At 30.8% G+C, this 26,108-nt stretch overlaps 8 protein-coding genes across 10 annotated transcripts; 4 read left to right on the top strand and 4 right to left on the bottom strand.

Annotated features, from left to right (window-relative positions):
- Window positions 1–6,623: 6,623 nt before the first annotated feature.
- Window positions 6,624–10,352, bottom strand: LOC128394211 (uncharacterized). 3 transcript variants are annotated; one of them, XM_053354501.1, is made up of 5 exons: window positions 10,192–10,352; window positions 9,617–9,717; window positions 9,363–9,422; window positions 8,769–9,218; window positions 6,624–8,707 (listed from the first exon to the last, which is right to left on the bottom strand). In XM_053354501.1, the coding sequence occupies exons 1-5, from the start codon at window positions 10,206–10,208 to the stop codon at window positions 8,199–8,201; spliced, it is 1,137 nt and encodes a 378-aa protein (XP_053210476.1). In that variant the 5' UTR covers window positions 10,209–10,352; the 3' UTR covers window positions 6,624–8,198. The 3 variants fall into 3 exon arrangements, with proteins under 3 accessions (XP_053210476.1, XP_053210478.1, XP_053210477.1); XM_053354503.1 differs by having other exon boundaries at window positions 8,880–9,218; XM_053354502.1 differs by having other exon boundaries at window positions 9,617–9,714.
- A 980-nt stretch (window positions 10,353–11,332) lies between these two features.
- LOC128394216 (prosaposin-like) lies at window positions 11,333–11,955 on the top strand. The gene is made up of 2 exons (XM_053354508.1): window positions 11,333–11,492; window positions 11,579–11,955. The coding sequence occupies exons 1-2, from the start codon at window positions 11,444–11,446 to the stop codon at window positions 11,845–11,847; spliced, it is 318 nt and encodes a 105-aa protein (XP_053210483.1). The 5' UTR covers window positions 11,333–11,443; the 3' UTR covers window positions 11,848–11,955.
- A 486-nt stretch (window positions 11,956–12,441) lies between these two features.
- On the top strand, window positions 12,442–13,908 carry LOC128394210 (uncharacterized). Its single transcript, XM_053354500.1, has 2 exons — window positions 12,442–12,594; window positions 12,655–13,908. The coding sequence occupies exons 1-2, from the start codon at window positions 12,546–12,548 to the stop codon at window positions 13,791–13,793; spliced, it is 1,188 nt and encodes a 395-aa protein (XP_053210475.1). The 5' UTR covers window positions 12,442–12,545; the 3' UTR covers window positions 13,794–13,908.
- A 396-nt stretch (window positions 13,909–14,304) lies between these two features.
- Window positions 14,305–15,325, bottom strand: LOC128394212 (uncharacterized). The gene is made up of 2 exons (XM_053354504.1): window positions 15,167–15,325; window positions 14,305–15,062 (listed from the first exon to the last, which is right to left on the bottom strand). Exons 1-2 carry the CDS (start codon window positions 15,210–15,212, stop codon window positions 14,386–14,388), a joined length of 723 nt encoding a protein of 240 aa, XP_053210479.1. The 5' UTR covers window positions 15,213–15,325; the 3' UTR covers window positions 14,305–14,385.
- Window positions 15,326–16,509: 1,184 nt separating this feature from the next.
- On the bottom strand, window positions 16,510–17,555 carry LOC128394213 (uncharacterized). Its single transcript, XM_053354505.1, has 2 exons — window positions 17,384–17,555; window positions 16,510–17,271 (listed from the first exon to the last, which is right to left on the bottom strand). The coding sequence occupies exons 1-2, from the start codon at window positions 17,427–17,429 to the stop codon at window positions 16,595–16,597; spliced, it is 723 nt and encodes a 240-aa protein (XP_053210480.1). The 5' UTR covers window positions 17,430–17,555; the 3' UTR covers window positions 16,510–16,594.
- A 1,089-nt stretch (window positions 17,556–18,644) lies between these two features.
- LOC128394506 (uncharacterized) lies at window positions 18,645–19,553 on the top strand. The gene is made up of 2 exons (XM_053354839.1): window positions 18,645–18,793; window positions 18,857–19,553. Exons 1-2 carry the CDS (start codon window positions 18,754–18,756, stop codon window positions 19,459–19,461), a joined length of 645 nt encoding a protein of 214 aa, XP_053210814.1. The 5' UTR covers window positions 18,645–18,753; the 3' UTR covers window positions 19,462–19,553.
- A 523-nt stretch (window positions 19,554–20,076) lies between these two features.
- Window positions 20,077–21,080, bottom strand: LOC128393935 (uncharacterized). Its single transcript, XM_053354165.1, has 2 exons — window positions 20,929–21,080; window positions 20,077–20,820 (listed from the first exon to the last, which is right to left on the bottom strand). Exons 1-2 carry the CDS (start codon window positions 20,972–20,974, stop codon window positions 20,147–20,149), a joined length of 720 nt encoding a protein of 239 aa, XP_053210140.1. The 5' UTR covers window positions 20,975–21,080; the 3' UTR covers window positions 20,077–20,146.
- A 3,198-nt stretch (window positions 21,081–24,278) lies between these two features.
- Window positions 24,279–25,395, top strand: LOC128393941 (uncharacterized). Its single transcript, XM_053354171.1, has 2 exons — window positions 24,279–24,519; window positions 24,634–25,395. Exons 1-2 carry the CDS (start codon window positions 24,474–24,476, stop codon window positions 25,305–25,307), a joined length of 720 nt encoding a protein of 239 aa, XP_053210146.1. The 5' UTR covers window positions 24,279–24,473; the 3' UTR covers window positions 25,308–25,395.
- Window positions 25,396–26,108: the final 713 nt, after the last annotated feature.

The following is a 26,108-nucleotide window of genomic DNA, read 5'->3' as shown; positions in this document are numbered from 1 at the left end:
CTCTGAATCGGAAGATGCAGTAGATGTGAAATAAAGATGATGAAAATATAGGGAACAAGAAAGAAAAACTATTTTTCTTGTTTAGTTGTCTTCGTCTTGACAACTTGACAACCAAGGCAATTGAAGCTCCTCCTCAAAGGAGGACTTTCACTTTCCTTACCAGAGTCTTAATAGTTAACCAGAATTAACCTGAGATAAAATGTAATTAGATGTTTATTTAATAAATGGATGCTCAGATTTTGATGACACTATTTTTTTTATCCAATGCAGTTCTCTTAGCTTGAGCCCAATTTTAACCCGAAAATCATCTCATTCACTAAGATCACATAATTGATTCAAATCAATATCTCTATTATTTGTAAAAACTACAATAATCCTAATGGCTGATGATTAAATCAATTGTTCTGATTGTGTTGATCAAGTTGCATGTTAATTTAATTCAATTTTATCAGATAAAATTGGTTACCAAAATCTTAATTATATAAAATTAGTTTATACTGCCATCGACGTTGAGTTTGCAACCACTTTTAATTTACTCGCGACGATAATGATAATCAATGAGAGATTAAGTTAACCCAAAGATAATAATCAATGTCCTCTCAATTAACTGGTTTATCTTTTCAAATGGTCATCCGATTAGATTTATCTTTGACTAATTATCATTATCGTCGCGAGTAAATTAAAAGTGGTTGCAAACTCAACGTCGATGGCTGTATTATCAGATATTCAGAGCTACGATAAGATGAGTGTTCAACGTATTCTTTATTATCGGATTTTCTCAATAAATCAGATTATCGACATGATGAATCTAAGAATTGAAAACAATTAACAAATCAGACTATCAAGGCCTAAGGGATTGACCATTGCGTGGATTTTTATTTCGCAATTAATATGATCAAAGAAGTAAAAAAATCTTTTTCTATTATTTCTTAATAGTAAATCAACAATTGAAGAAAATGTCACCAAGAATTAACAAATGAAACCTATGATAACTTACCATTATTTATTAATCGTCAACACTAACACCACAAACAATTATATAAAATTCATTCAAATATTTTAACTTTCGCGTTTAAAAATTACTGGCCATTGTTTTCGTATTAATTAATTAGATAATCGTTGAATATGATAGTTTTCTCTTGTTAGCATTAAGATTTTACCACTGGTATTTTTCGTTAATCTAATTGGTAAACATTGGAAACAGTAAAGCTTTTCCAGTTTTCAATAATTCTTGAATCTTGAATGATTACCATCATGATGATGATAATCAAAGTAGCTGTGAAATACAGATGATGAAAATATAAGGAGCATGAAAGAAAAACTTATTTTCCTGTTCAGTTGACAATTAAGGCAATTGAAGCTCCTCATTAAAGGACTTTCACTTTCCTTACCAGAGTATTAACACTTGTAGTTAACTAGGTACTTAACCTATGATTGTAATTAGCGATTAGATTTTTACACTGTAGAACAGTGAAAATCTAACTTAATTAATTTCAATTGTTTGCATGAAACCCCAAAGCAAATAATCATGTCGGCTGATCACCTTATCAAGGAAGATGATCATGTTTCATTAATAAAATAGATTGATTGATTTTTAACCCGAAAATCATTTCATTCACTAAGATCACATAATTGATTCAAATCAATGTTTCTATTATTTGTATGACAGCTACAATAATCTTAATGGCTGATGATTAAATCAATTGTTCTTATTGTGTTGATCAAGTTGCATGTTAATTTAATTCAATTTTATCAGATAAAATCGGTTACCAAAATCTTAATTATATAAAATTAGTTTATCACTATTTTTCTACAATCAACAAAGTTGTTAGAAATACATAAAAAGTGTTTTGTTAAAAAAAAGATGAAAAATTGTCGTGAAAGATTTGAATATTGCCCAATTAAACTACTAACTCTAAATCACCATGATTCTAATTTTTTAGTTTCAAAAATGTTTTGTTTTTGATAATCAGTAATTAACATCAATTACTATTCGTTAGCGAAGATTTTCGCGAATAATCATCAGCATTTTACCGTTGATGTTTTGATGCTCAGAGTTTTCTAAATCGCCCCAATTTGACCTGTGTGGAGATACAAGTAGCTGTCTACCAGTTTCCAATAAACTCCAAGCTAATGATGGGTTTTGAATGAACTTTAGTCGATTAGCTTTGAAAGCGACATCGGATTCAATTGTTTTCCATACATCAAACATCAAACCATTTTGTTTAGTTCTTCTAATCTTTGAATCAGCAAATGGTCTTGTTGAATCTCTCACTTTTTGGATTAAATCAGGTCTTCCTAACAAGTAAACTTTGATTGAATGGTAAAGATGAGCTGAGGATCGATACTCTCCATTCAACTCGTTGTTAGCATTCACTGTGATCTTAGCAGGTCTAATGTGACCTAATAAACTACCTCGATGAAATTTGTACGGTCTGTTGTAGTCAAGAGGCAATTGTCTGTATATCGATTCGATGTAATTTTGATCAAATGTTCGAGAAATATCAATTAGGGAATTACCAACTAACTCAACGTCCATTTCACTAGATTTATTTTCCAAAAATTCTATCTCCTTTTTCATCCATGAGTAAATCACTGATTCCATGGTGAGAGTAATTAAATTTCACAGTAAGATTAACTTGATGATTGAACAATTGTCTTTATAAATCTTTAATCCACTCAAGTTTAATTACAGTTAGTTGATATTATTTTTGATGATGTTCACAATCAATAATTAAACAAATAAAAAAGGTTGTTAACTTAATTAACTCGACCGTCAGATTGACAATTCAGAAATGACGAAAATGTTCAAGGTTTTACCAATTATTACCTTATCATAATCTATGATGAAGATGATGAAGATGAACATGAAGACAGAGGGATTCAAAGAAAGAAAGAAAGAAAGAGAGAAAGAGAAGGCAAAAAAAAAATCAAGTGTAACAATTAATTTGATTGCAAAGCTCCGAGAAAAAGTATTGGGAATCAGTTAATCGTGATTAGTTCGAGAATGGATAAGATTTAATTTTTTTTCAATCAAATCAATCAAATTCGTATTATTTGGGCTACAAGATGAGTGTTTTAATTCAATAGTCAACTATTAATGATTAATATTAATCATTGTTTAACAAAAACGTAAATGTAAGTTAAACGATTTTAAGAGAGAAAGAAATAAAGAAAGAAAGAAAGAAAGAGAGAGAGAGAGAAATCTAGTAACAATCAACAAATCTATTAAACAAGTAATCAATTACTAATTACAATTAGCTAATAGATGTTCAACTTATTTTTTTTGTTTCAATTTTTGTTCTTACATAAATAAGATAAGCCGTAATTGATCAAACTCGATTAATGTTTGAATTTCAATAGTCGAATAGAAATTAATTTAATAATTGAATTACACTAATTATTATAATTAGTAATTAGAATTTGAAAAAACGATAAGTTGAAGAGCATTTTATCCGCAAAGGTAAACTAGGTAATTTCCTAGTTTTCATTAGGCGAAAATTAGTTAATTGTTACATTTTGCTTTTCTTTTGCAAACAGATTCTCATACATATTTTTACCTGGAAATCTCTACTCTAAAATTACTAAATCTTGACTGATTAATGACCTAATACAATCCATCAAGCAAATGTTTAGGAGCAGCAATCAATTGATTGTACAGTGTTTCTCGTTTGAAGAAAACCAATCAATCAAATGAAGAAACCAAACGTTCATTTGAAGAAACCCCAATGCTTTTAATCGTATATCAATTGTCACCAATTGGTTGGAATTTTGGACCTTAATTTTTCATTAATTAATTTTTGTCGAAAATCGGTCTAAAAATGAAGTTTCACATTAATTGTGCTTGTAGATTTGATTTAAATTCAATTTTGAATCGAAATTAATTAATTAATCACAATGAAAAATCAATAAAAATCATTTTGGTTTCTTCAAATAAAATCTTGGTTTCTTCATTTGATTGTTTGGTTTCTTCAAACGGGAAACACTGTAACTTCAGTTTCAATTGCGATAACTTTTTTTACAGAATTGATTTCAAGGTAGATAGTGCTGTGAGTAAAAGCTCCTGAATAGGATTCAATAATGATTGGTTTACTGATTTTTTTAGTTACATAGAAAATGAATTGTCAATATTTTAAAGACAATTTGATTTAATTAGGTTCCAATTGAGTTGATAAACTATTGAACTATCTCGAGCTCTTATAAATATAGACACATTAGATTTCATGACGATTTTTGACTATCATCAGGGGAGAAATTGTATTGTATTGAATCTACATCATTGTCCTTAAACTTTTCCCAGAAACTGTAACAACGATTCGACTTTCAATGGTTAGTTTTTCATTCGAGTGCATAAACACTGGAGATTTAAAGACAAAATTTTTCCAGGTATTCTGTCAGCGGCAAGTTCATATAACTTGTCCCAAAAGTATTAGGCTCTCATCAATAGTAATTTAAACCTTAAAATCTAATCTTGATTGTAACTTAATGGATTTGATCTGTAAAAATTAATGTTTTCATTAAATTGCTGGTTTATTAAATTAATGGTGGAACATTGATGTGATAAATGTCACTTAGAACGCATCTCCATCAGTGCTGGATAAACTAATTCAAACAAGATTCTATTGAAATTGTCATCAACCAATCATCTATGTTTTATAATAGTAATTTTTTCATATCTCTTTCTCTTAATCCTTTGCATATCCCTTGAATATTCAACAGATTAAATCAGTCTCCAAGATGATGGACACAGTTTCTTCATCATCATTTGCCTTGCTCGCTTGATTCAATGCTTTGTGAAATTAACCTAAAAAAGTAAATCAACAATTTAAGAAAATGTCACTAAAAGGATTTACTGGTAAGCTTTGTTTTTATTACTCTTGTGTCTCTGATTTGAATCAATGTTTTGAGTGTAAAAGCTTGATCCAATGAATTGTTCATCATAATATTTTATTCTTGCCATGAATCTGATTAAGTTTAGTGTTAATTTGATACAATTTTTCATTTTTACAATCTGATCAGACTTTGATCTCAAGTTATGTATGATGATGATAATCCAAGTAGATGTGAAGTAAAGATGATGAAAATATAGAGAACATGAAAGGAAAACTTTTTTTTGTTCAGTTGACATCGTCTTGACAACTTGACAACCAAGGCAATTGAAGCTCCTCCTCAAAGGAGCACTTTCACTTTCCTTACCAGAAAATTAATAGTTTACCAGGTAATTAACTTGTGATAAGATTGTAATTATAATAGATATTTACTCTGTAGAACAGTGAAAATCTAATTGTCTTTGTTTCAATTGTTTTGCATCAAAACCAAAGCAAATAATCATGTCGGCTGATCACTTTATCAATGAAGATGATGTTTCATTAATTAAATGGATGATTAGTTTATGTTTCTCTTTAAATCAAAGATGAATTTACCTTGATGATTGATTGTAAACTTAATCGAATTAATTTCTATTATTTTAATGCACAATTTTAGATGGACACTTTTTCTCATCTCTGTCTCTTCCTTCTCTCTTTCTTTTTCTTTCCTCTCTACTCTTCCTCTGTCTTAGGCCCATATTCACCAACCGTAATCAAGAGCTGTAATCAACTGATCCTGGAATCAAATTGATCCGAACTTTGATTAGAAATCAAGATTTGATTACGGTTGATGAAAGACAAAAGCTGTGATTAACTGATTTAAATCTAGAATAAAATTTGATTATCGTTGTAATTAGATGTTTATTTAATAAACGGATGCTCAGATTTTGTTCACATTATTTTCTTATACAATGCAGCTCTCTTAGTTTGAGCCCAATTTTCATTCACTAAGATCACATAATTGATTCAAACTACAATAATCCTAATGTCTGATGATTAAATCAATTGTTCTGATTGTGTTGATCAAGTTGCATGTTAATTTAATTCAATTTTATCAGATAAAATCGGTTTTAGTAAACATAAATAAAATAGTTTTGATATCCGATATTCAGAGTAACGATGAGTGTTCAATATACTCTTTATCATCGGAGTTTTTCAATAAATCAGATTATCGGCATGATGAATCTAAGAATTCGATTAGAACAATTAACAAATCTGACAATCAAATGTCTATCAAGGCCTAAGGGGTCCCAATCATTAACCATTTTTTATTTCTTAATTGTTTTGATCAAAGAAGTAAAAAAATCCTTTTTGTTTAACTGTTATTTAAAGATTGTCGAATGAATAACTTTCTTTTTCTATTTTATAGCTCTGAAAGTGGATCTATCCATGGGTCGAACCGTTTAACGTTAAATTTAGGACGAGATGCGATAGTTAAACAATTAATATCGAAAGATTTTATCAAAACCTTCATTCATGTCAATCGTTGCTGAAAAAATGGATCATCCTGAATAGAATCAAATCAACATCTTATTGTCTTTATGTGACGTTAATGGATTATCAATACGAGCGATGAAATTTGGACATCAATTAGCGAGTAATCGTCTTGAACTTATTGATTTCTGTTTAAATCATATTACTATTGGATTAATTGTGACATTTTTACAATTCATGTGGTAAATTTAATTCAGCATAATTTCAATGTAATAAATTTTGTCGAAAATTGTTAGTGAATGAATTTGAGACATTTAACAATTAATTTATTTTTTCTTTATTGATTATGATATTCAAATGTTAATTCAATCAATTAGAACCAGTGCAAAAAAGTAATTGTTATTGGTCAAAAGTGTTTTGATCCAGTTGAAAGATGAAATTGTATCCGTTTCAATTGTCGATGATTGTTGATCACAACAGAAAACCATTTCTTGGTTAAATAATCATTTGTTTCTGGTGATCAACAATTAATATAAATTTATATTCGTCGAAGAAGATCTTCCCGAATTATCATGAGCATTTTCCCGTTGACATTGCTTCCATTCAGATCTTTGTCATATCCCCAGATTGGATTATAAGTTGATACGAGTTTCATTTTACCAGTTTCCAATAAAGCTCGAGCCAATTCCGGACTCTGTATGAACTTGAGTCGATTCACTTTAAAGGCGACATCAACTTTAATGTCTTTCCATGCTGAATATAATTCACTATCGACTTTACCAGAACGTTTAATATACGAATCTTTAAATGGTTTGGAAGAATCTCTAACTACGTTAATCAGATCGGATCTTCCTAACAGATGAACTTGTATTGCATGATAAAGATGAGCCGGTGAACGATAATTTCCAGATAAATTTTTCATATCAATCGCATTGATTGTGATCTGATTATTTCCTTTTGTGTAGCCTAAAGGGTTGGAATAATTAACTCGAAGTTCAGTCTGGTCCAAAGATATTTGCGAGTAGATCAATTCTAGACATTCTCTATCCAATGTGAAAGGAATATCAAAATCATCCACTTGAAGATCGTGTCCATTTCCAACTAAAGGTTTAATCGATTGAATTAATTCAGCAAATCGTTCTGGTTGATTTTGTTCTGCTAAGAATTGGGTCTCCATTTTCATCCATTTGACAATCTCTTGGTTGTTGTTGTTGATCATGTTGAGGGATTTTCACTGTTCAGGCAATTTAATAACTTGAATATTAACTTAATGTTATAATAGATTTTAACTTAAGAAAATTTTGTAACTTTAACAACCGTCAAGTTGAGTTGACAATTGATAACTGAATAAAATTGCTCTGCTTTCACCCTTTTATACTAGAGACTATCTCGGAAATGGTTAGCACTAGTTAAGAGAGAGCGAGGGAGTCTAGTTAAGACTAGTTAACGGAATAGCCTTGAGCATTTCTCTGATTTATCTTGGCTTTTTCTCTCTCCCTCTCTCTTTTTTTTCTTTCTTGCTAATTCACTTTTTTTCTCTCCTTTCTCATTTATTTCCACCAAGTTGTTGACTCTGGAACATTTTGACATCTCTGGAACAATAGTTTGTTTTCATTTTTTAGCGAAATCTGGTGAGTAAAAACATCACTAAAATTCCATCGCTTAATTTTCATCATTTTCAATTAATAATCGATTTAATTGATTAATTTATTTTAGTTTAACCCCCATCCCGGTTGTACACCCACAATTTCAGAACGGGGTCTCCACCCCTTTTGTGCCACAAACCGGAAGTAGATCTCCCCCACTTCCGGTCCAGAAGCGTATGGTTTTATACTACTATTAACTTTCAAAAGATGTTATTATCGTTACAGAAATATAATATAATAGAAGTAAAAATCATCCTCTCCTTAATGCGAAAGGTTCAAATAGATCAACGTCATTGTATTTAGATACTTGGAGTTTGAGGTTTCGATTCTTTTTTTGACAATATTTAGTGACCTTTTTGATTATCTGCTGTTCTTGTTCATTGTTTAACGATGGTGGTAAACGGAAATAAGACAAGTTCGGCAGCATTCTGATAGTCTCACTTGTATCTATTTCCGTCAGAATAAATTGTGAGCAAAATATCATCAAGTCGGTACAATTCGGATAAAGAGTCGTGATATATTTGATAACACTTGATACCTTCCTGGAATCCGTTTCAAACTCGAGCGAAACTTTCCTGACGTTATAATTTTTCTTATATACAAGTAACTCAGTCTCTTCTATGTAGCATGTAATTATTAAGTGTAATTTCTGTAAATCAGGTAAATAAGATAAAAATTTCCAGTCATCTTCATCTCCAAGCGTCAGTGTGTAGGTGAGTTCTTTCACTCCGAGAATCATTTGATCACGAGTCGATTCAGCTAAGAAAATTGATGAGAATTAATTTATGTCGATAATTAAATGTAATTAAAGAAAAATTACCGCAAGGATTATGAGTATAAAGATGTTCAAGATTAGGCATCAAATGCTCATAAGTCTTGAAAACCTTAAAAGGAGCTAAAATAAAATGGCCAAACTTTTTCAAATTCCCACCGAATTTGTATTTGTTGAAAAAGAGATCCAAGAATTCAGAATTCACCATGAAAAGTTGTGTAATACTGCCACAATATTTAACCATTTGTTGATCCTTATCGACGTTACATTTTTCGTCCAAAATGTGACAAATGAATGAAGCGATCAGTCCATTCAGTGGATTACCAGTGAACAAAACATTTGCTACCACTCGGCAGGTACATTTGGATTGCGAGTAAAAAAGTGCTTCCAATGTCTTTAGATTTGGAAATACATTGGAAACATTTATATTCTCAATGAATCTAATATTTCTGGTGTAGATGTTGTAAGGTGGGGGTAACCTTTTCCTGTTCAGCCAAACTATTGAAAGAAATTAAAATGTTATAAAAAAATTATCGTCAGGACGATTCACCTAATCATTTAACAATTGAATCGATCGTAACATGTCTATTGTGACGGTCAACAGTTTCTCAAGTTGATCAACTTTCAGGTATTATTACTTACAGGTTAATGTTGTAATTTTGTCATATCTAATCTGAACTAAACGCCGCCATTTTGAACAAACTTTGATTGGAGAAACAAAAAGATCCAAAGGTTACAAATTATGAATGAACAAGAAAAACTTTACAAGAGGTTACAAGTGTTTCCGGAAGTTACCACCACCCACAACATCACCTTAATACCGGAAATGGTCGGTACTGCAGCTTCCGGAAACACTGTCCCCCCTTTTTACTACTGATTTTAATTGTTCTTTTTACCTTGAGATGAAGATATAAGATCTTGGAGATCATAGAAACTATCAAATATTATCATTAGACAATTTTCAGGAAGATGGTCAATATTCATATCGATGAGACTGCTAAAAGTAAAAGATTTCAATATAATTAGTGAATAATTCACTTTAAAAATTGTGATGAAAACTGGGATAATAGTTAAAGTGAGCATTAAAGCTCATTGTCAACCTGCTAAATATGATTCCATTGTCGCAGTAAAAGTAATAAGTAAATTTAATGTTTCTGGAACATGATAGTTCACTGATCAACTTTACGTTTCTGGATCAGGTTTACGCCTCTGGCACAGTTGACGCTTCTAGAACACTAACTTACGAACACCTCTGGAACAAATCTTTTCTTGAGCACTCACTTTAGAAAGTAAATCTCCAAGAGGTATCGATTTGTGCCAGAGGCGTGAACCTGATCCAGAAACGTAAAGTTGATTCGTGAACTGTTATGATCCAGACGCAAAATTTATCACTTGATATTATTAATTAATACTTTACTAGTTAAGCAGGTAAAAGAAACGAAGAAAAAATCATAACCGCATCGAAAGTTACCTGAATTTATCTTCCATTGATTCGGAATAAACTTGAAAACCAAAAAAAAATTGCACTCAAGGTTCAGGTCGACTTGTTGTATTGAATTTACTTACATTAGTATAAAGGAAATATGATTTTTCAAATATCAGAAATTAGCAGGTGAATCTTAATATTAATGGCTAACCTGAACGAGAGTTGAAGATGATTAAATCAACTTGATTTAATCATATATAACTATGGTAACGAGAAATTTTTTTATCAAGTATAAATGAGCGGCTTTTTTGAGTTGGTTAAGAATCCATTTTATTGGATATATCGTTTCATCTGTGGAATCAGTAAAGATTATCTCAATAAGACATCTCATGAATCTGAAACCCATGTTATGAAGAAACACAGTAAAATCGAAACCTTCATGATCATGAATAGATATTTGCTGATCATTCATTCAAACTGAACACTTTGTTGATCAGCCTGAGATTTATATCACCACATCGATCAAGGATATATCAATTTTATCAACAAGAAGATACGACGACAAAATTGATTCATCGATATTTCAACTATTGAACTGATTGATTCCAAACAAAGTCGATTGACGATGCCTTTGATTATTAGCATTTACGTGAATCTCCATTGCTCTTTTTAATCGTCCGAATCAAATCTCGACTCAATGCAATCTATTAATATTGCTCTCAATTATTGTTCTATTTCAATTCTCTCGCTACTCATCAATTGAATAGAAATTGCGAACTTTTTTTTCAGAATTGGAATTGAATTATTCTTATTTCTATTAATATTAAAATACTGCTCCATTTTTCCAACAATCTGATCAATTGACAATAACTTTTTATTATTAATAGTAAATGATTCAACTTTAAATTGGTGAAAAATCAAATCATACACATGATGATTAGATAATTATCTTGATTATCTCTCATTGTTTACATCACTTGTAAATATTGGATAACTGATCGACTTTTTTCACGTCATTCCAGGAAAATTAACAATTAACATGATTGTTTGTTTGTTGATCAACTAATCATAATGATCTCATTGGAAAACAATATCATCTGATTTTAATCAACAATTTAAATCTTCGCCTCCAATTGTTATAATGCACAATTGAATTAATTAGTCAATCATAACTTGGGAAAAATTAATATAAATAACAATCAACTAGAGTTTTAATGATCATAAACCAACCAAAATTCATCAAAACAACAACAATCAATTGATTTAATTTCAGTTAAATACTCAACAACTAATAATCATGAACAAATTTTCGCCTTTGGTACTAATTGTTTTACTCTCAACTGCATGTAAGTATTAATATTGTCCAATATTCTGGTTTCCCTGATTCCAAATCAATGAACATAATTAACTAATTGTCTGTTTAATCACAAAGGCTTCATTGAAAATGGATCAGCTTTAGATTCATCGCTCGAATGTGAAGTTTGTAGACAAGTTTTCACTTACGTTTACGGAACCATTGAGAAACCAGCGACCCAACAATCAATTGAAAACGTACTTGACACCGTTTGTGACAAAATCCTGTCCGGTGAAAAGGCCGCTACCTGTGAGAAATATGTCAATGAATATACACCTGAGATCTTGAATACCCTCGCTAAGACCACTGATCCCGACGAGATGTGTATCTTACTCACTATGTGTTAATCAATTGATTTCGGACCAATTGAAAGTTGAATAATTTAAACTTATCACAAGCGATCAAATGTAATTTCTCATTAATTATCATTGCAATTAAAAAATTTTCTTCATGAATTTAATACACAGACTTATAAACGGATTGATTAACTTTAATTGAAAATTTGCTATCACAATTAATAATCAGGTAATCAATTATAACTCAGATCAACTTTTTACTTGAGTTTGAGTTTGATAATTAAATCAATTGTCACTTAATTGTCTTCCTCATAATGTTTAGATAATTAATACATAATATAACTTAACTATCTGATTAATCAATGATAACAATTACCACCACTTTATCATTACTAATTGTTACTCATTGTTTTTTAAAAAAATTGAATCAATTTTATCATAATGACATTTAAAATTGAATCAATTAACTAAATCAGAATAACAAGTTAACTGATTAGATCAACTAATTGTTAATATTAGTTACATTTTCTTTGTTTTTGTAATCATTGATTAAAAAATTGATTAACGATGAGGCGTTTAATCAAATCGTTATTACATTTTAATCAATTGTTTATTATATTTTCCATGAAAAATAAGCTTTTTAATCACAATTAGTAATAATAGAATTGCTATCAAATATAAGCCAATCCATAAAGCACAAGTTAATTAATATTAGAGTTAACAACAATTAACAACAATTTATTATAATCATGGTTAAATTGACATCACTTTTATTTGCTGTTTTACTTTCATCAACTTGTAAGTATTTAAAAGTTTCCCTTTCTTTACAATTTACTAATTTTCCTGATTGTTTTACAGATTATGTTGAAAATGGGTCAGCAATTAAGTCGATTGCATGTAGATTCTGTTTTGATTTGATTTCAAATGCTTATGATTTGTTGGGAGACGATCGAGAGGTTGAATCAATTGTATCGGCCTTAAATTCCGCTTGTGATCGTGTCTATCCAGTAAAAGACGATTGTGTAAATTATGTTAACCAATACACTCCGATGATTTTGGATTTAATTGCTAACACAACAAATCCTTTCGACGTTTGTACCTTAATCCAGCTATGTGATAAAGCAATTGAATTAAAGTCGCCATTACTTGTCGCTAAAAGGGATTTAAAAGTTGATCGTTGCGACAAGTGTTTAGTTGATATTAAATCGATTCAAACTGACCTCAAATTGGCACGAAAAGAGCACTTCCCAAAGTTACAACGCTGTTGTGGTCAATATCCGACACCCGATGGTATGTGTGACAATTATATTGACTTTATGGTTAAGATTTATGACGATCTAGAATCCAAACTTGACCCACGAAACACTTGTATGACCTTTGGTGCTTGTTCGGAATCGTTGACCAGTAAACCTGACGATGGACAATCAACGATCAAAAAGATTGAACCAGATTGCTTTTTGTGTAAACAAGTATTTAGACTCTTATACAAAGTGATCGAGAAACAGTCCAAGGTTGATATCGAGTCTGCTTTGGACAAAGTTTGCGATACCATGTTACCTACAGCAGATCGTAAAAGTTGTTACAAGTATATCGACACTTATACAACTCAACTGATCGACTTCATCCAAACGCACACCGATGCTAATGTGGCCTGTCACATAATCGGTTTGTGCAGAGAGCAATTCGAGGAAAATCTGAACAGTCTTTCATCCCAATTGAATCTGATCAACACTCCACAAGTATTTTCGTCAATTGAATGTGACAATTGTAATAAATCAGTGGCCTGGGCCGCTGTTACAGTCAAAAGCTACGCGAGCTCCTTGAATGGAATGATAGAAAATACTTGTCTTGAATATACTCAAAACCATCTATCATGTAAAAGTTACATGGCCGATCAATTTAACTACGATACCAGTCAATTAATTTCCAAAACAAGCCCAGATTATTTCTGTACAATAATCTTTGGACAGTGTCCCTTAACGAAGGGGCCAAATTAGTAATAAAAAACTGATCGAAACCTTTTTCATTTCCAATAAATATTTTTATTTCGTACAATTCAAAATATCTACAAAATTTATCGAGAAAATCAATTAAAACAAATCCATTAATCGATCAACTCATCTCCAGATCATAACTCACTAAAATCCATTCAATTTGTGTACTAGTCTCTATTGACTTTAATGGTTAGGATTTAAAACTCTAATCTATCCAATAATTTGCTAACCGATATTAACCTAAAACTGTAATCAATAGTATTTCTAATTGTTCATATTACATGTATTATAATACAAGTAGCCAAAAGTTAGTTTGGAAATTGTTCAGATATCGACCAACAAGCCAAATCGTTTGTAATAATGATATGAAGATACACTTAATTGTGGAATAACTTATCGTTTCTGATCTCAGTTGAACTTTTACAAATACAAAATTATGTTGAAAAAAACCCTATTAAACTCGTGACAATGATTGCTAAAATCTATGGTAGAATAAATGAGAGAAACTTGGCTATTAAATGAGTGCAAGAAGTTTTATTCTTAATTTGTGACTGATTGATACATTTAAATATCGATACTGAAAAAGTGTATTCATTTAATTGGTTGATTTTAGTTCACCATAAGGTAAAACCAATTCGCTTGGTTTCTGTGCAGGATCACAAACATCGAAAAGATCCCAACACAAATAGTTCTGAGTGGTTTTGTCGAGGATGTTATCGGTAATTGGATTGAAGTAAACTGAGTTGAGCTCATAGCACTTTTTGTAATCTTCTTTACTTGGAATCGGTTCAGTTTTAATCCACCATAAACAACCATTTTCAGCTTCAGCGGCGATAGAGTTAGCATCATGTCCCGGACCCATGTAAGTGACAGAAGCGACAATGAAGGTACATTCCTTACAAAGGGTCTCATTATAAACTTTGGAAGGAATTTGTTTGGGTGTAACTGGAGCAGCGGGAATATCTGGTAAACTGATGTCAAGGGTTGAATTAGACTCACAGACACTGTAGTAAGTACAAAGCTCTTCAGGTTTATTTTGTCGTTCGATAAGAAGGTCATATGAAGCCTCGAATACTTTAACATAAGAATCGCAAGATCCTTCAGGAGTTGGGTATATACCACAGTGTTTCTTAAGTTTAGGTAAGAACTCATTTGCAGCTTTTTTCAAATCAACTATTTTCGCATCAACTTCAGACTTGCAAATCTCACAAGGAGTCATTCCTTTAGTCCATGTTCCGAATGTAGATCCACTCCAAAGAGCATCACCATAGCCTAGCATTAGTAAAAAAAGACAAAAAAAGAAACCAAAATAATAAAGTTCAGTCCATAAAATTTTGTTCACAATTAAAAAGCAAAAGGCTACTTTGAATACTTACATGATGAGATGACGATGACAAAAGTAATGGCTAAAAATCGGTTCATGATTATTTCTTGTGATGAATTTAAAACAATCAAAATAATAGATTCAAAATCAAATTAGTTAATAATAATTCAAATTGTTTTATTCACCTCCTTTATATACTCTTTCAATCAAACTGAATCAAATCTTCCCTGATTTCCAACTCATTGTTTTGTGATAATCAATTCAACTGAATTTTCTTTTTCTGATTAAATAAAATGTTGAGTCTCTTTGTACTGAAATTATGATCAGATTATAATCCTAATGCCCCTGAAATAAAGTCAAACTTGAGTCAATTCATTAGTGATACCAATTCAGATTATCAATAACTAATTGTCTTTTCTCTGATCAAAAACAAAATTAATCGGACATCACATTTCAATATCACACGATTGTCTCAAAAGATCAATCAATTAATTGATTTTTATTAATTTGAATTCTGAATTTGATTCAATCGAAACAGTTATTTAATAAGTAGTTATCATTGTTTAACATTAATCCGAATCTCTTATAATATTAGTCTCATAATCATGTCACTATTATTGAAATCAAAAAAAATTGTGCTCCTAAATTGATGCAAAATTTTTTTATTAATTAATCTTTGATGATTTAAAATCTCACATAAAAAATTAAATACTAATAAACAAATATATTGCTAATAGTACAATGGGTTTATCGCATACTCAATAATCAAATTTAGTAAAATCAGATGAACTTGTTAATTACTGTAATTAAATTATTTGTTACTCTATTTATCTTTCTCCTCGTGATAGTCAAATATTAATTCAATAAATTAGTAGTTACTTTCTGATTAGTAAATGATAAAAACAACCACTCCAATTAACAATCATTGTTTCAATGTTATCATGATTATTTTTATAAGCAAATCACAATGAATTCATCTTTTAATTAGAAACAGTTAATTTCATTAAAGGAAAAAGTCTGATCCTTTGGATGGAGATTAAGATAAGCCTTTTTACAATTGAATTCATCTCTAAACTTAAAATCCAAACGGTGATAAATAATTAGCGAATTCTTTTTGTGCAAAACAATAAATTGCTAATTGACTTGTACTATCGATACGGAGATACATGAATGAAATGTGGCTAATGGTTTTTATTGAATGACATATCAAAAAAAAGCAGCTTATTTTGAACTTGACGGAGGTCAAAACTCTAATCTATTCAATCATTTGCTTATCGATAGCAACCTAAAGCTGTCATCAATAGTATTTCTGATCAACCAACTAGTGAAATCGTTTGCAACAAGGATGTGACGATACATTAAATTGTGGAAAAATTTCAAATAATAATCATCAAATAAGTTTCATAAGTTTATTTTCAAGATATTACTGATTGTTACATTTACATATTGATATTGCAGTGATTAAAGAAAGGGTATTCAGTTAATTGGTTGATTTTAGTTCACCATAAGGTAAAACCAATTCGTTTGGTTTCTGTGCAGGATCACAAATGTCGAAAAGATCCCAACACAAATAGTTCTGAGTAGTTTTGTCGATCATATTATCGGTGATTGAATTGAAATAAACTGAGTTGAGCTCAGAACATTTCTTATGATCTTCTCTACTTGGAACCGCATCAGTTTTCATCCACCATAAACAACCATTTTCTGCGAGAGCGGCGAAAGTATTAGCATAATGTCCACCGCCCATGTACGTGCCTGCAGCGGTGATATCCTTACATTCCTTACAAACGGCCTTATCATAAACTTTGGGAGGATTTTGTTTGGGAGTAACTGGAGCAGCGGGAATATTTGGTAAACTGATGTCGAGGGTCAGACTAGATTCACAGGCACCATAGTAAGCACAAAGCTCTTCAACTCTGCTTTGTCGTTCGATAAGAAGGTCAAATGAAGCCTCGAATACTGTCATGTAAGAATCACAAGATCCTTCAGGAGTTGTGTATGTAACACATTGTTCCTTAAGTAAAGGTAAGAACTGATTTCGAGCTAATCTCAAATCAGTAAGCCCCGCTTTTACTTCACGTTTGCAAATCTCACAAGGAGTCATTCCTTTAGCCCAATCTTCAAATGTAGATCCATTCCAAAGAGCATCACCATAGCCTAGAATTAGTAATGTAAGACAAAAAAAGAAACCAGAATAATCAGGTTAATCAGTTCAGTCCATAAAATTTTGTTCACAATCAAAAAGCAAAAGAATACTTTGAATACTTACATGATGAGATGACGACGACAAAAGTAATGGCTAAAAATCGGTTCATGATTATTTCTTGTAATGAATTTACAACAATCAAAATAATATATTGAAAATCAACTTAGTTTTCCATGTATAACAATTATGATTGTTTTATTCGTCTTCTTTATACTCTTTCAATCTTAATCAAATATTCTCTGATTTTCAATCCATTGTTTTGTGATAATCGATTCAACTGAATTTTTCTTACCAAATAATATTGAGCCTCTTTGTAATGTAATTGTGATTAGATTATAATCCCCTGAAATAAAATCAAGTTTGATTCAATTTACTGAAGATCCGGATTCATCTTATCAATAATTGATTAATTGTTTCTCTGATTGTAAACAAGATTAATCGTCCATCTCATTTCAATATCACACGATTGTTTCAAAAGAGCAATTAATTGATTGATTTTCATTAATTTAAATTTTGAATTTGAATTTGATTCAATTGATATCGTATATAAAATATGATAACTGTTATCTGATTGTTTAACATTAAACAGAACCTCTAATATAATAATCACATGATTATGAGATTATTTTAATCAAAAAGTTTGTGGTTCTAAATTGATACAAAACTTTTTTATTAATTAATCTTCAATAATTTAACCCTCATTTAAAACAACCAAATACGAATGATAAAAAAATAAAATGCTATCAAGTACAACGAGTTTATCGTATACTAAATCATCATATTTGGTGAAAGATTAACTTGATAATCAAATTCTTGTTACTTAATTTACCTTTCTCTTCAAATATTAATTCAGTGAATCAATTGGATTAATCATTGCTAATTAACCACCCTAATTAACACTTATTGTTTCAATGTTATAACAAATACGAAAAACCTTTTCCTGTCTCTCTAGTAATTAACCCAAAACTTCAGAGCCAAATGGTTGACTTTTATTTTCGATACGGAGATAGAAAGTCCTAATTAGAACTCTAATCTATCTCTTTAACTTTGACTCTTTCTAATTAATAATTAATTAGATCGTCATAATTGCTATCGAAATCCATAACCGTCTTCAAATAAATAATCAACGTTAGTCAATTTATTTGAAACAAACAAATATTATTGATTGTTCCAATATTGTCTCATCAATGTCATCAATTGTCAATGGTAATATGACGATACCCATTTAATTGTGAAATATAATTACAATTGATAATTAAATTAATTACTGGGTAACAATTAATATCTGAAAATCACCTGGGTAATCATGATTATTTGCAAAAAATTGAACAGGTAACCAAACAATAAATTAGTATAAATATTGATCAAAATCTCAACTTTTGTTCAGTTAATTGCAATTAGTTAACAAGTAAAACAATCAATCAACAACAATCATGAATCGATTAATTACAATTGTCGCCCTTCTCTCAGCATGTAAGTACATTATTATAAACTGTTTATTAATTGTAATTAATTAATTTTCTCTCTAATCAACAGGTTACGTTGTAAGTGCCTGGAAAGACTGGAAAGAAGGTAAAAGTCAATGTGAAATCTGTATGGCCGAAACTGGAGCTTATTTGACCGATTTCAAGTTAGCCCGAAACCAACAAATACCCAAATTAACTGATACCTGTGGCAAATACCCAACCCCAGACGGTTCATGTTCATCGCTCATGGAAATGTTCAAATACACTTACGATACTTTGGAATCTCGACTTGCCGCCAAGGAAATTTGCGCTTTCTACGGAATCTGTACTTCTGAGACCACTATTGACACCAGTGATCCTGCTATTCCCGCTGCTCCAGTTAGTCCCAAAGATCCATCAAAGGCTTACGACGATGCAACTTGTTACAACTGTAACATCACCGCCACCGTAACTTACCTTAATGTTGGTTCTTACGCCGTTTCAATGAACGCTGGACTTGAAAACAATTGTCTCTCCTGGACCAAGGCCGGTATGTTCCCAACCACTGAAGAGCACAAACACTGCAAAGACTTCATGGGAAAAGTTTTCGACAAATTGACCAACACTATTCGAGATAAATCAAATGTCAACTACCTTTGCTCAGATCTTTTCGATGTCTGTCCATCTACCCAATAGTAAACATCAAACATGAAGCTAAATAAAAATTTGGAATTGTAGTTATTAGAAAAGTATATTCACTTCCAATAAAAAGTTATAAATAATTTCAATCAATCGTTTGATTAATTTGATTTCACGCATCGACCTTATTATTACATTAAATGTCTGGCTTTAATGATAAAAACTCGCTCATTTACAGACCCTTTGTGGCCTAACGACCATTAGAATGTAATATTTTTTAGTTTCATTTGTTGAGATCAAATCTATTAACGAAATGGATTTGATTCTCGCTCGAATCGCTTCAGAACGAAAACCAACAGAATACAATATTCTTTCTATTCTACTCTAAGAAACACGAGTCTCTAACAACTATTTTGATTAAAAATGGTTGACTAATTAATCGTCCAGATTAAATGTCTCTAAAAGTGTTGTCCTTTGATAGTAAATTTTAATTGAATTGGGAACTTTATCTCCACAAATTACTTTCAGTTCGACTTCAAGTGAATCAGATTTAAGGTAATTTGCTAAATTGATCAATGATGGTGATCGAAAGACAAGATGAGCTGAATTTAGAAATTCTTGCAAATCCTCCAATTCTAACAAACGCAAGTATCTAACAACTTTTTATGCGAAATATTTCTTTCTTTTATTAATAATTCAAATCGAGTCTCAATGATTGATACATTTAATTATCGTAGTTCAATTAGTTGGTTAATTTTTGTCCGTATGGTAATTTCAATTCGCTTGATTTTTCTGTTGGTTCACAAACATCGAAAAGATCCCAACACAAATAGTTCTGAGTGGTTTTGTCGATCATATTATCGGTGATTGAATTGAAATAAACTGAGTTAAGATCAGAACATTTCTTGTAATCTTCTTCACTTGGAACCGCATCAGTTTTAGCCCACGATAAACAACCATTTTCTGCCAGAGCGGCAAAAGTGTTAGCATAGTTTCCAGCACCACCATAAGTGACTGCAGCGGTAATATCCTTACATTCCTTACAAACGGCCTCGTCATAAACTTTGGGAGGATTTTGTTTGGGAGTAACTGGAGCAACGGGAAGATTTGGTAAACTAATGTCGAGGGTTGAATTAGACTCACAGACACCATAGTAAGCACAAAGTCCTTGAACTCTGCTTTGTCGTTCGATAAGAAGGTCAAATGAAGCCTCGAATACTTTAACATAAGAGTCGCAAGATCCTTCAGGTGTTGGGTGTAGACCACAACGTTCCTTAAGCTCAGGTAAGAACTGATTTCGAGCTAATCTTAAATCAGTTATATCCGCTACGACTTCACGTTTGCAAATATCACAAGGAGTCATTCCTTTAGCCCAATCTCCAAATTTAGATCCACTCCAAAAAGCATCACCATAGCCTAGTATTAGTAATCAAAGGCGAAAAAGAAAGAAAAATCCAGTTAATCATCTCAGTCCATTCAATTCAATGGTCCTCGCAATCAAAAAGAATAATTTAAAATACTTACATGATGAGATGACGACGACAAAAGTAATAGCTAAAAATCGGTTCATGATTTTTACTCGAGTTAACACCAATTTGAAGAATAGATTTAGAATCAAATTTATCAACTATTATGATATTAAATACTTCGGTTCCTCTTCTTTATATACTCTTTTAATTGAACGTAATCAATTTCAAGCCATTGTTGTTCTCAAATTAATTGGTCTTTTTAATGTCAGGATCCTTTTCTGATGATTTAAGACAATATAATCTCAAGCTCTTGATACAAGTGCACCTAAAACAATAGGATTTGGATTATTCAGCCTACGATTTAGATACAAATGTCTATTATAATAATTGCACCTAAATTTCGGTACCACATCAATACAACAAAATTTTATCGATTCTTCATCTTCGATCTAGTATAAGATTAAGATCAATCTGCGTTTAATTAAATTCGAAAACTTTGTGTCAAAATTTTATTGATTCCATGAGCTTACATCATGATTATGTTTCCGTGTCATTTCTTGATAAAAATTACACATTTTCTCTTGATTGTTTCAAGTATGTCAATTAGTTAATTGATTGATTTTTAATTATTACACAGATGCAGATCCATTTCAAATCTTGATCAGAACAATACAATCTTAACTCGGTGCAATCGCACTCAACATAATACAAATAAGCAACGAAATTCAATATAAAAAAAATGATCAACTGATCGATAAATTAAATTACGATTGATCATGATGTTCATGATGTAATAATAACATAATTAATTTACAATATGAATACAATTAAATGCTTAAAAAATAATTTGATCTACTTGCTTGAACTTCATGATAGAATTACTTTTACAAAGATTATTACTTATTATTACAACTTTTATCATTAACTATTGTCTCACATATATTATAATATATACTGTCAGAAAATGCTCGCAAATATGACTCAGCTTAATAGATTTTGCCTCCAGAACTCTTTGTATTCCGTATTGAGAAAGCTCAAACTGTATTTGATAAAAATTTCGATAGATGGAGAAACGATTTCTGTTGAGATCTTTTCGTTTGTGATTCTGAACAAAAACTAAGTGAATTGGTTTTACCATAACGATCAAAAATGAACCTTTAATCGAACTCATTTTCTCCAATTTTGCAGTAACACATATTTGTATCACAACTAATGGAAATAAAAAGCTCGACATAAACGAGGTAAACGTATCTAAAATATAATCCGATTCAATTAAAATTTACTATTAAAGGCCAACACTTTTAGAGACATTTAATCTGGATGATTAATTAGTCAATTAATGGTGTTAAAGCTTTTAGGTGAAAACTGGTGAAACTCCAAGTGAAAAAGATATCAAGAAATATTCGAATCTTAATTCAGTTTATTTTAATCCAATTACCGATAATATGGTTGAAAAAACTAGTGTTGGCTATTTGTGCTGAGATCTTTTCGATTTTTGTGAACTGTCAGAAAAACCAAGCAAATTGTAATCACCAACAAGTCAATGAAAACTTCATTCATCGATCGTCAATCTATTTTCTAATTGGAATGACATCCATAACTGTACTAATCGACTACAATCATCAGTTAAATAAATTTTTAAACAGCAAATACATTACTCACCAACAAGTATCTTGATTCTCGACTTATTATAATATAATTTAGATCAGACTCCTTACATGAATAGTAATAATATTTGAAACTATGGTGATTCAATTCACTTCATCATAAATGAAGTATTAAAGTGTAATAAAAGAGTTTCGATCTAATGAAACATCGATTTGTAGTTTTAATCGTTTGAGATTAATCTTCGAGTGTTCAAATCGAACTTCTTTGAAAACCGATTTTAGTGGAGATCGATGTTGGTGACAACGAAATTTTGTAACGGTTAATGATAAATGAAAGGGTAACCATTTTTTCAAGAAAGAAAAACTTTACTTAGATTAAGTTATGATTGTATCAATGAATAAAAATTACAGTAAAATATGAAATAATTCAATTGAAAAATAAAAAAGACAGAAAAATGGTTGACTAATTAATCGTCCAGATTAAATGTCTCTAAAAGTGTTGGCCTTTGATAGTAAATTTTAATTGAATCGGAAACTTTATCTCCACAAATTACTTTCAGTTCGACTTCAAGTGAATCAGATTTAAGATAATTTGCTAAATTGATCAATGATGGTGATCGAAAGACAAGATGAGCTGAATTTAGAAATTCTTGTAACGGTATATTATCGGTTGTAAATAGATTGACCTCGATTAGTCTCAAGTGGCCAGAATGATCTAAAACCTATTTTTGAGACTATCCCAGTATTGGTCAACATCGTAGATCGAGCACTTTAAACATTTGATCAGCTAACTACAAGACCTAGAGGTGTCTTAGAAAATTTAATCATCATTGTTTAATCAAAGCTGTAAAGAATAAGCAATTTTCGATCTTAAGCTACCTGAAGTTTCAATTATGGCCATTTTTTCAATAACAAAACAAATTTTGGTAAATTCGGATTCAAATTCAATAATCAATCATTATGATCATCGATTTTCAAATGTATTTTGATTGATATCAGTCAATGGATTTTTTTGTTCATCAATTTGACCAGTTAAATATTCGTCTTTGTAAAAGTGATTTTCTCATGAAGATTAAGAAAGTAGATCAAATTATTTTTTAAGTATTTAATTGAATTCAACTAATTAGTTTGTTTTATTATTAATACATTATGAACGATTGATAGATCGTAATTTAATTTATCGATGAGTTGAGCATTTGTTTATTGAATTTCGTTGATTATTTATATTATGTTAGGTGCGATTGCACCGAGTTAAGATTGTATTGTTCTGATCAAGATTTGAAATGGATCTGCATCTGTGTAATAATTAAAATCAACCAATTAACTAATTGTCTTAGTTAGAACAATCAACAGAAGATGTGTAATTTTTAACAAGAAATGACATGGAAACACAATCATGATACAATCTCATGGAATAAATAAAACTTTGGCTCAATTATTATTTATTGACCAAGAATCAATCGGTATCAGATAAATAAATAAATAGTATTTAAATCAAATTCAAACCAGAAAAAAATCAACAAAGATCACTTAGAAACTTGGAGAAATTTTCTATTAACTGTATGATTGATTGATGATCTCAAAAAGTTACGAATTTAATTGAATGCAGATTGATCTTAATCTTAAAACTATTAGATCGGAGATAAAATCTTGTTGCATCGATGTGGTACCAAAATTTAAGTGCAATTATTATAATAGACATTTGTATCTAAATCGTAGGCTGAATAATCCAAATCCTATTGTTTTAGGTACACTTGTATCAAGAACTTATACTATCTTAAAGCATTCTGACGGGAAAGGATCATGATCTGATCCTGGATCCTTAAAATATCAATCAATTCTCAAAGACAATAAATTGAAATCGATTATGGTTGATTAAAAAGAGTATATAAAGACGAGCAACCGAAGTATTTAATATCATATTAAGTTAGTTGATAAATCTAATTCTTTAATCTTATTCTTCAAATTGTGTTAACTTACTCGAGTAAAAATCATGAACCGATTTTTAGTGATTACTTTTGTCGTCATTATCTCATCATGTAAGTATTTTAAATGATTATTTTGCTTTTTGACTGAGAGGACCATTGAATTGAATCGACTGAGCTGATTAACTTGATTCTTCTTTCTTTTTCGTCTTTCATAACTAATACTAGGCTATGGTGATGCTTATTGGAATGGAACTACATTTGGTGCTTGGGCTAAAGGAATGACTCCTTGTGAGCTTTGCAAACGTGAATTCGAAGCAGATATAAATGATTTGAGATTAGCTCGAAATCAGTTCTTACCTTTACTTGCGCAACGTTGTGGTGATTACCCAACTCCTGCAGGATCTTGCATTTCTTATGTTAAAGTATTCGAGTCTTCATTTGACCTTCTTATCGAACGACAAAGCAGAGTTGAAGAGCTTTGTGCTTACTATGGTGCCTGTGAATCTAGCCTGACCCTCGACATCAGTTTACCAAATATTCCCGCTGCTCCAGTTACACCCAAACAAAATCCTCCCAAAGTTTATGTTAAGGCAGTTTGCGAGCAATGTAAGGACATTACCGCTGCAGTCACTTACAGTGGTGCTGGAAGCTATGCTAACACTTTCGCCGCTCTGTCAGAAAATGGTTGTTTATCGTGGGCTAAAACCGATGCGGTTCCAAGTGAAGAAGATTACAAGAAATGTTCTGATCTTAACTCAGTTTATTTCAATTCAATTACCGATAATATGATCGACAAAACCACTCAGAACTATTTGTGTTGGGATCTTTTCGATGTTTGTGAACCATCCGATAAACCAAGCGAATTGGAGCTACCATACGGTCAAAAACTAACCAACTAATCAAACTCCGATTGCAGGATCATTGATAATTAAATGTATCAATCATTGAGACTCGATTTAAATAACTAATAAAAGAAAAAAATATTTAGCATAAAAATTTGTCATATATTTGTACTTGTTAGGTGTTGAAGTTATTACCGTTACAAGAATTTCTAAATTCAGTTCATCTTGTCTTTCGATCACCATCATTAATCAATCTAGCAAATTATCTTAAATCCGATTCACTTGAAGTCGAACTGAAAGTAATTTGTAAAGATAAAGTCACTCATAAATTCAGTTTACTATCAAAGGCCAACACTTTTAGAGACATTTAATCTGGACGATTAATTAGTCAACCGTCGTAAATCTCTAAATTAAGTAAAAAAATTTCTGAAATTAATTGTCAAACTAATCTTTTACTGATACTTTCGTGAAGAGTATTTTCTGAAGCTCTGGTGATTCAACTAACCTTCGGGGAAAAAGTTTGCAAACTTTTGCTAAATTCGTAATTTAATTCGATTTTGTCCAAATGCAATTGAATTGTTCGACCTGAAATTTATACAATACCATCTCGCGTATATTAGCCATTAGTCTATGAATTTCCATTAAATATACACAATGAAACTGTTTCTACGAATGTTTGATCAAAAAGTTTCAAACTTTTCCCCACAGGTTAAGGTATTACAACAGTTTCGATTTGCAGTTTTATTCGTTTAAGATTAATCTCCGAATGTTCGAGTTCGAATCGAACTTCTTTGAAAATCGATTTTAGTTGAGATCGATGTTGGTGACAACGAAAGTTTGTAACGGTTAATGATAAAT

The sequence above is a fragment of the Panonychus citri genome, unplaced genomic scaffold, assembly GCF_014898815.1.
Source record: "Panonychus citri isolate SS breed McGregor unplaced genomic scaffold, ASM1489881v1 Contig00139, whole genome shotgun sequence".
NCBI lineage: Eukaryota > Metazoa > Arthropoda > Arachnida > Trombidiformes > Tetranychidae > Panonychus > Panonychus citri.
Note: the sequence above shows the minus strand (reverse complement) of the source record. Positions and strands in the feature narration are given on the sequence as shown.

What these genes read in the sequence shown, in the direction of transcription:
- LOC128394211 (XM_053354501.1), bottom strand. An exon ending in CAAAATTACAACATTAACCT is followed by an intron (nt 9,219 to 9,362) that starts GTAAGTAATAAT and finishes TTCTTTCAATAG; the next exon opens with TTTGGCTGAACAGGAAAAGG. An exon ending in TTATACTCATAATCCTTGCG is followed by an intron (nt 8,708 to 8,768) that starts GTAATTTTTCTT and finishes CAATTTTCTTAG; the next exon opens with CTGAATCGACTCGTGATCAA.
- LOC128394216 (XM_053354508.1), top strand. Translation starts at nt 11,444, where the DNA reads ATGAACAAATTTTCGCCTTTGGTACTAATTGTTTTACTCTCAACTGCA. An exon ending in TGTTTTACTCTCAACTGCAT is followed by an intron (nt 11,493 to 11,578) that starts GTAAGTATTAAT and finishes TTAATCACAAAG; the next exon opens with GCTTCATTGAAAATGGATCA.
- LOC128394210 (XM_053354500.1), top strand. Translation starts at nt 12,546, where the DNA reads ATGGTTAAATTGACATCACTTTTATTTGCTGTTTTACTTTCATCAACT. An exon ending in TGTTTTACTTTCATCAACTT is followed by an intron (nt 12,595 to 12,654) that starts GTAAGTATTTAA and finishes ATTGTTTTACAG; the next exon opens with ATTATGTTGAAAATGGGTCA.
- LOC128394212 (XM_053354504.1), bottom strand. Translation starts at nt 15,212, where the DNA reads ATGAACCGATTTTTAGCCATTACTTTTGTCATCGTCATCTCATCAT. An exon ending in TGTCATCGTCATCTCATCAT is followed by an intron (nt 15,063 to 15,166) that starts GTAAGTATTCAA and finishes TACTAATGCTAG; the next exon opens with GCTATGGTGATGCTCTTTGG.
- LOC128394213 (XM_053354505.1), bottom strand. Translation starts at nt 17,429, where the DNA reads ATGAACCGATTTTTAGCCATTACTTTTGTCGTCGTCATCTCATCAT. An exon ending in TGTCGTCGTCATCTCATCAT is followed by an intron (nt 17,272 to 17,383) that starts GTAAGTATTCAA and finishes TACTAATTCTAG; the next exon opens with GCTATGGTGATGCTCTTTGG.
- LOC128394506 (XM_053354839.1), top strand. Translation starts at nt 18,754, where the DNA reads ATGAATCGATTAATTACAATTGTCGCCCTTCTCTCAGCAT. An exon ending in TGTCGCCCTTCTCTCAGCAT is followed by an intron (nt 18,794 to 18,856) that starts GTAAGTACATTA and finishes TCTAATCAACAG; the next exon opens with GTTACGTTGTAAGTGCCTGG.
- LOC128393935 (XM_053354165.1), bottom strand. Translation starts at nt 20,974, where the DNA reads ATGAACCGATTTTTAGCTATTACTTTTGTCGTCGTCATCTCATCAT. An exon ending in TGTCGTCGTCATCTCATCAT is followed by an intron (nt 20,821 to 20,928) that starts GTAAGTATTTTA and finishes TACTAATACTAG; the next exon opens with GCTATGGTGATGCTTTTTGG.
- LOC128393941 (XM_053354171.1), top strand. Translation starts at nt 24,474, where the DNA reads ATGAACCGATTTTTAGTGATTACTTTTGTCGTCATTATCTCATCAT. An exon ending in TGTCGTCATTATCTCATCAT is followed by an intron (nt 24,520 to 24,633) that starts GTAAGTATTTTA and finishes AACTAATACTAG; the next exon opens with GCTATGGTGATGCTTATTGG.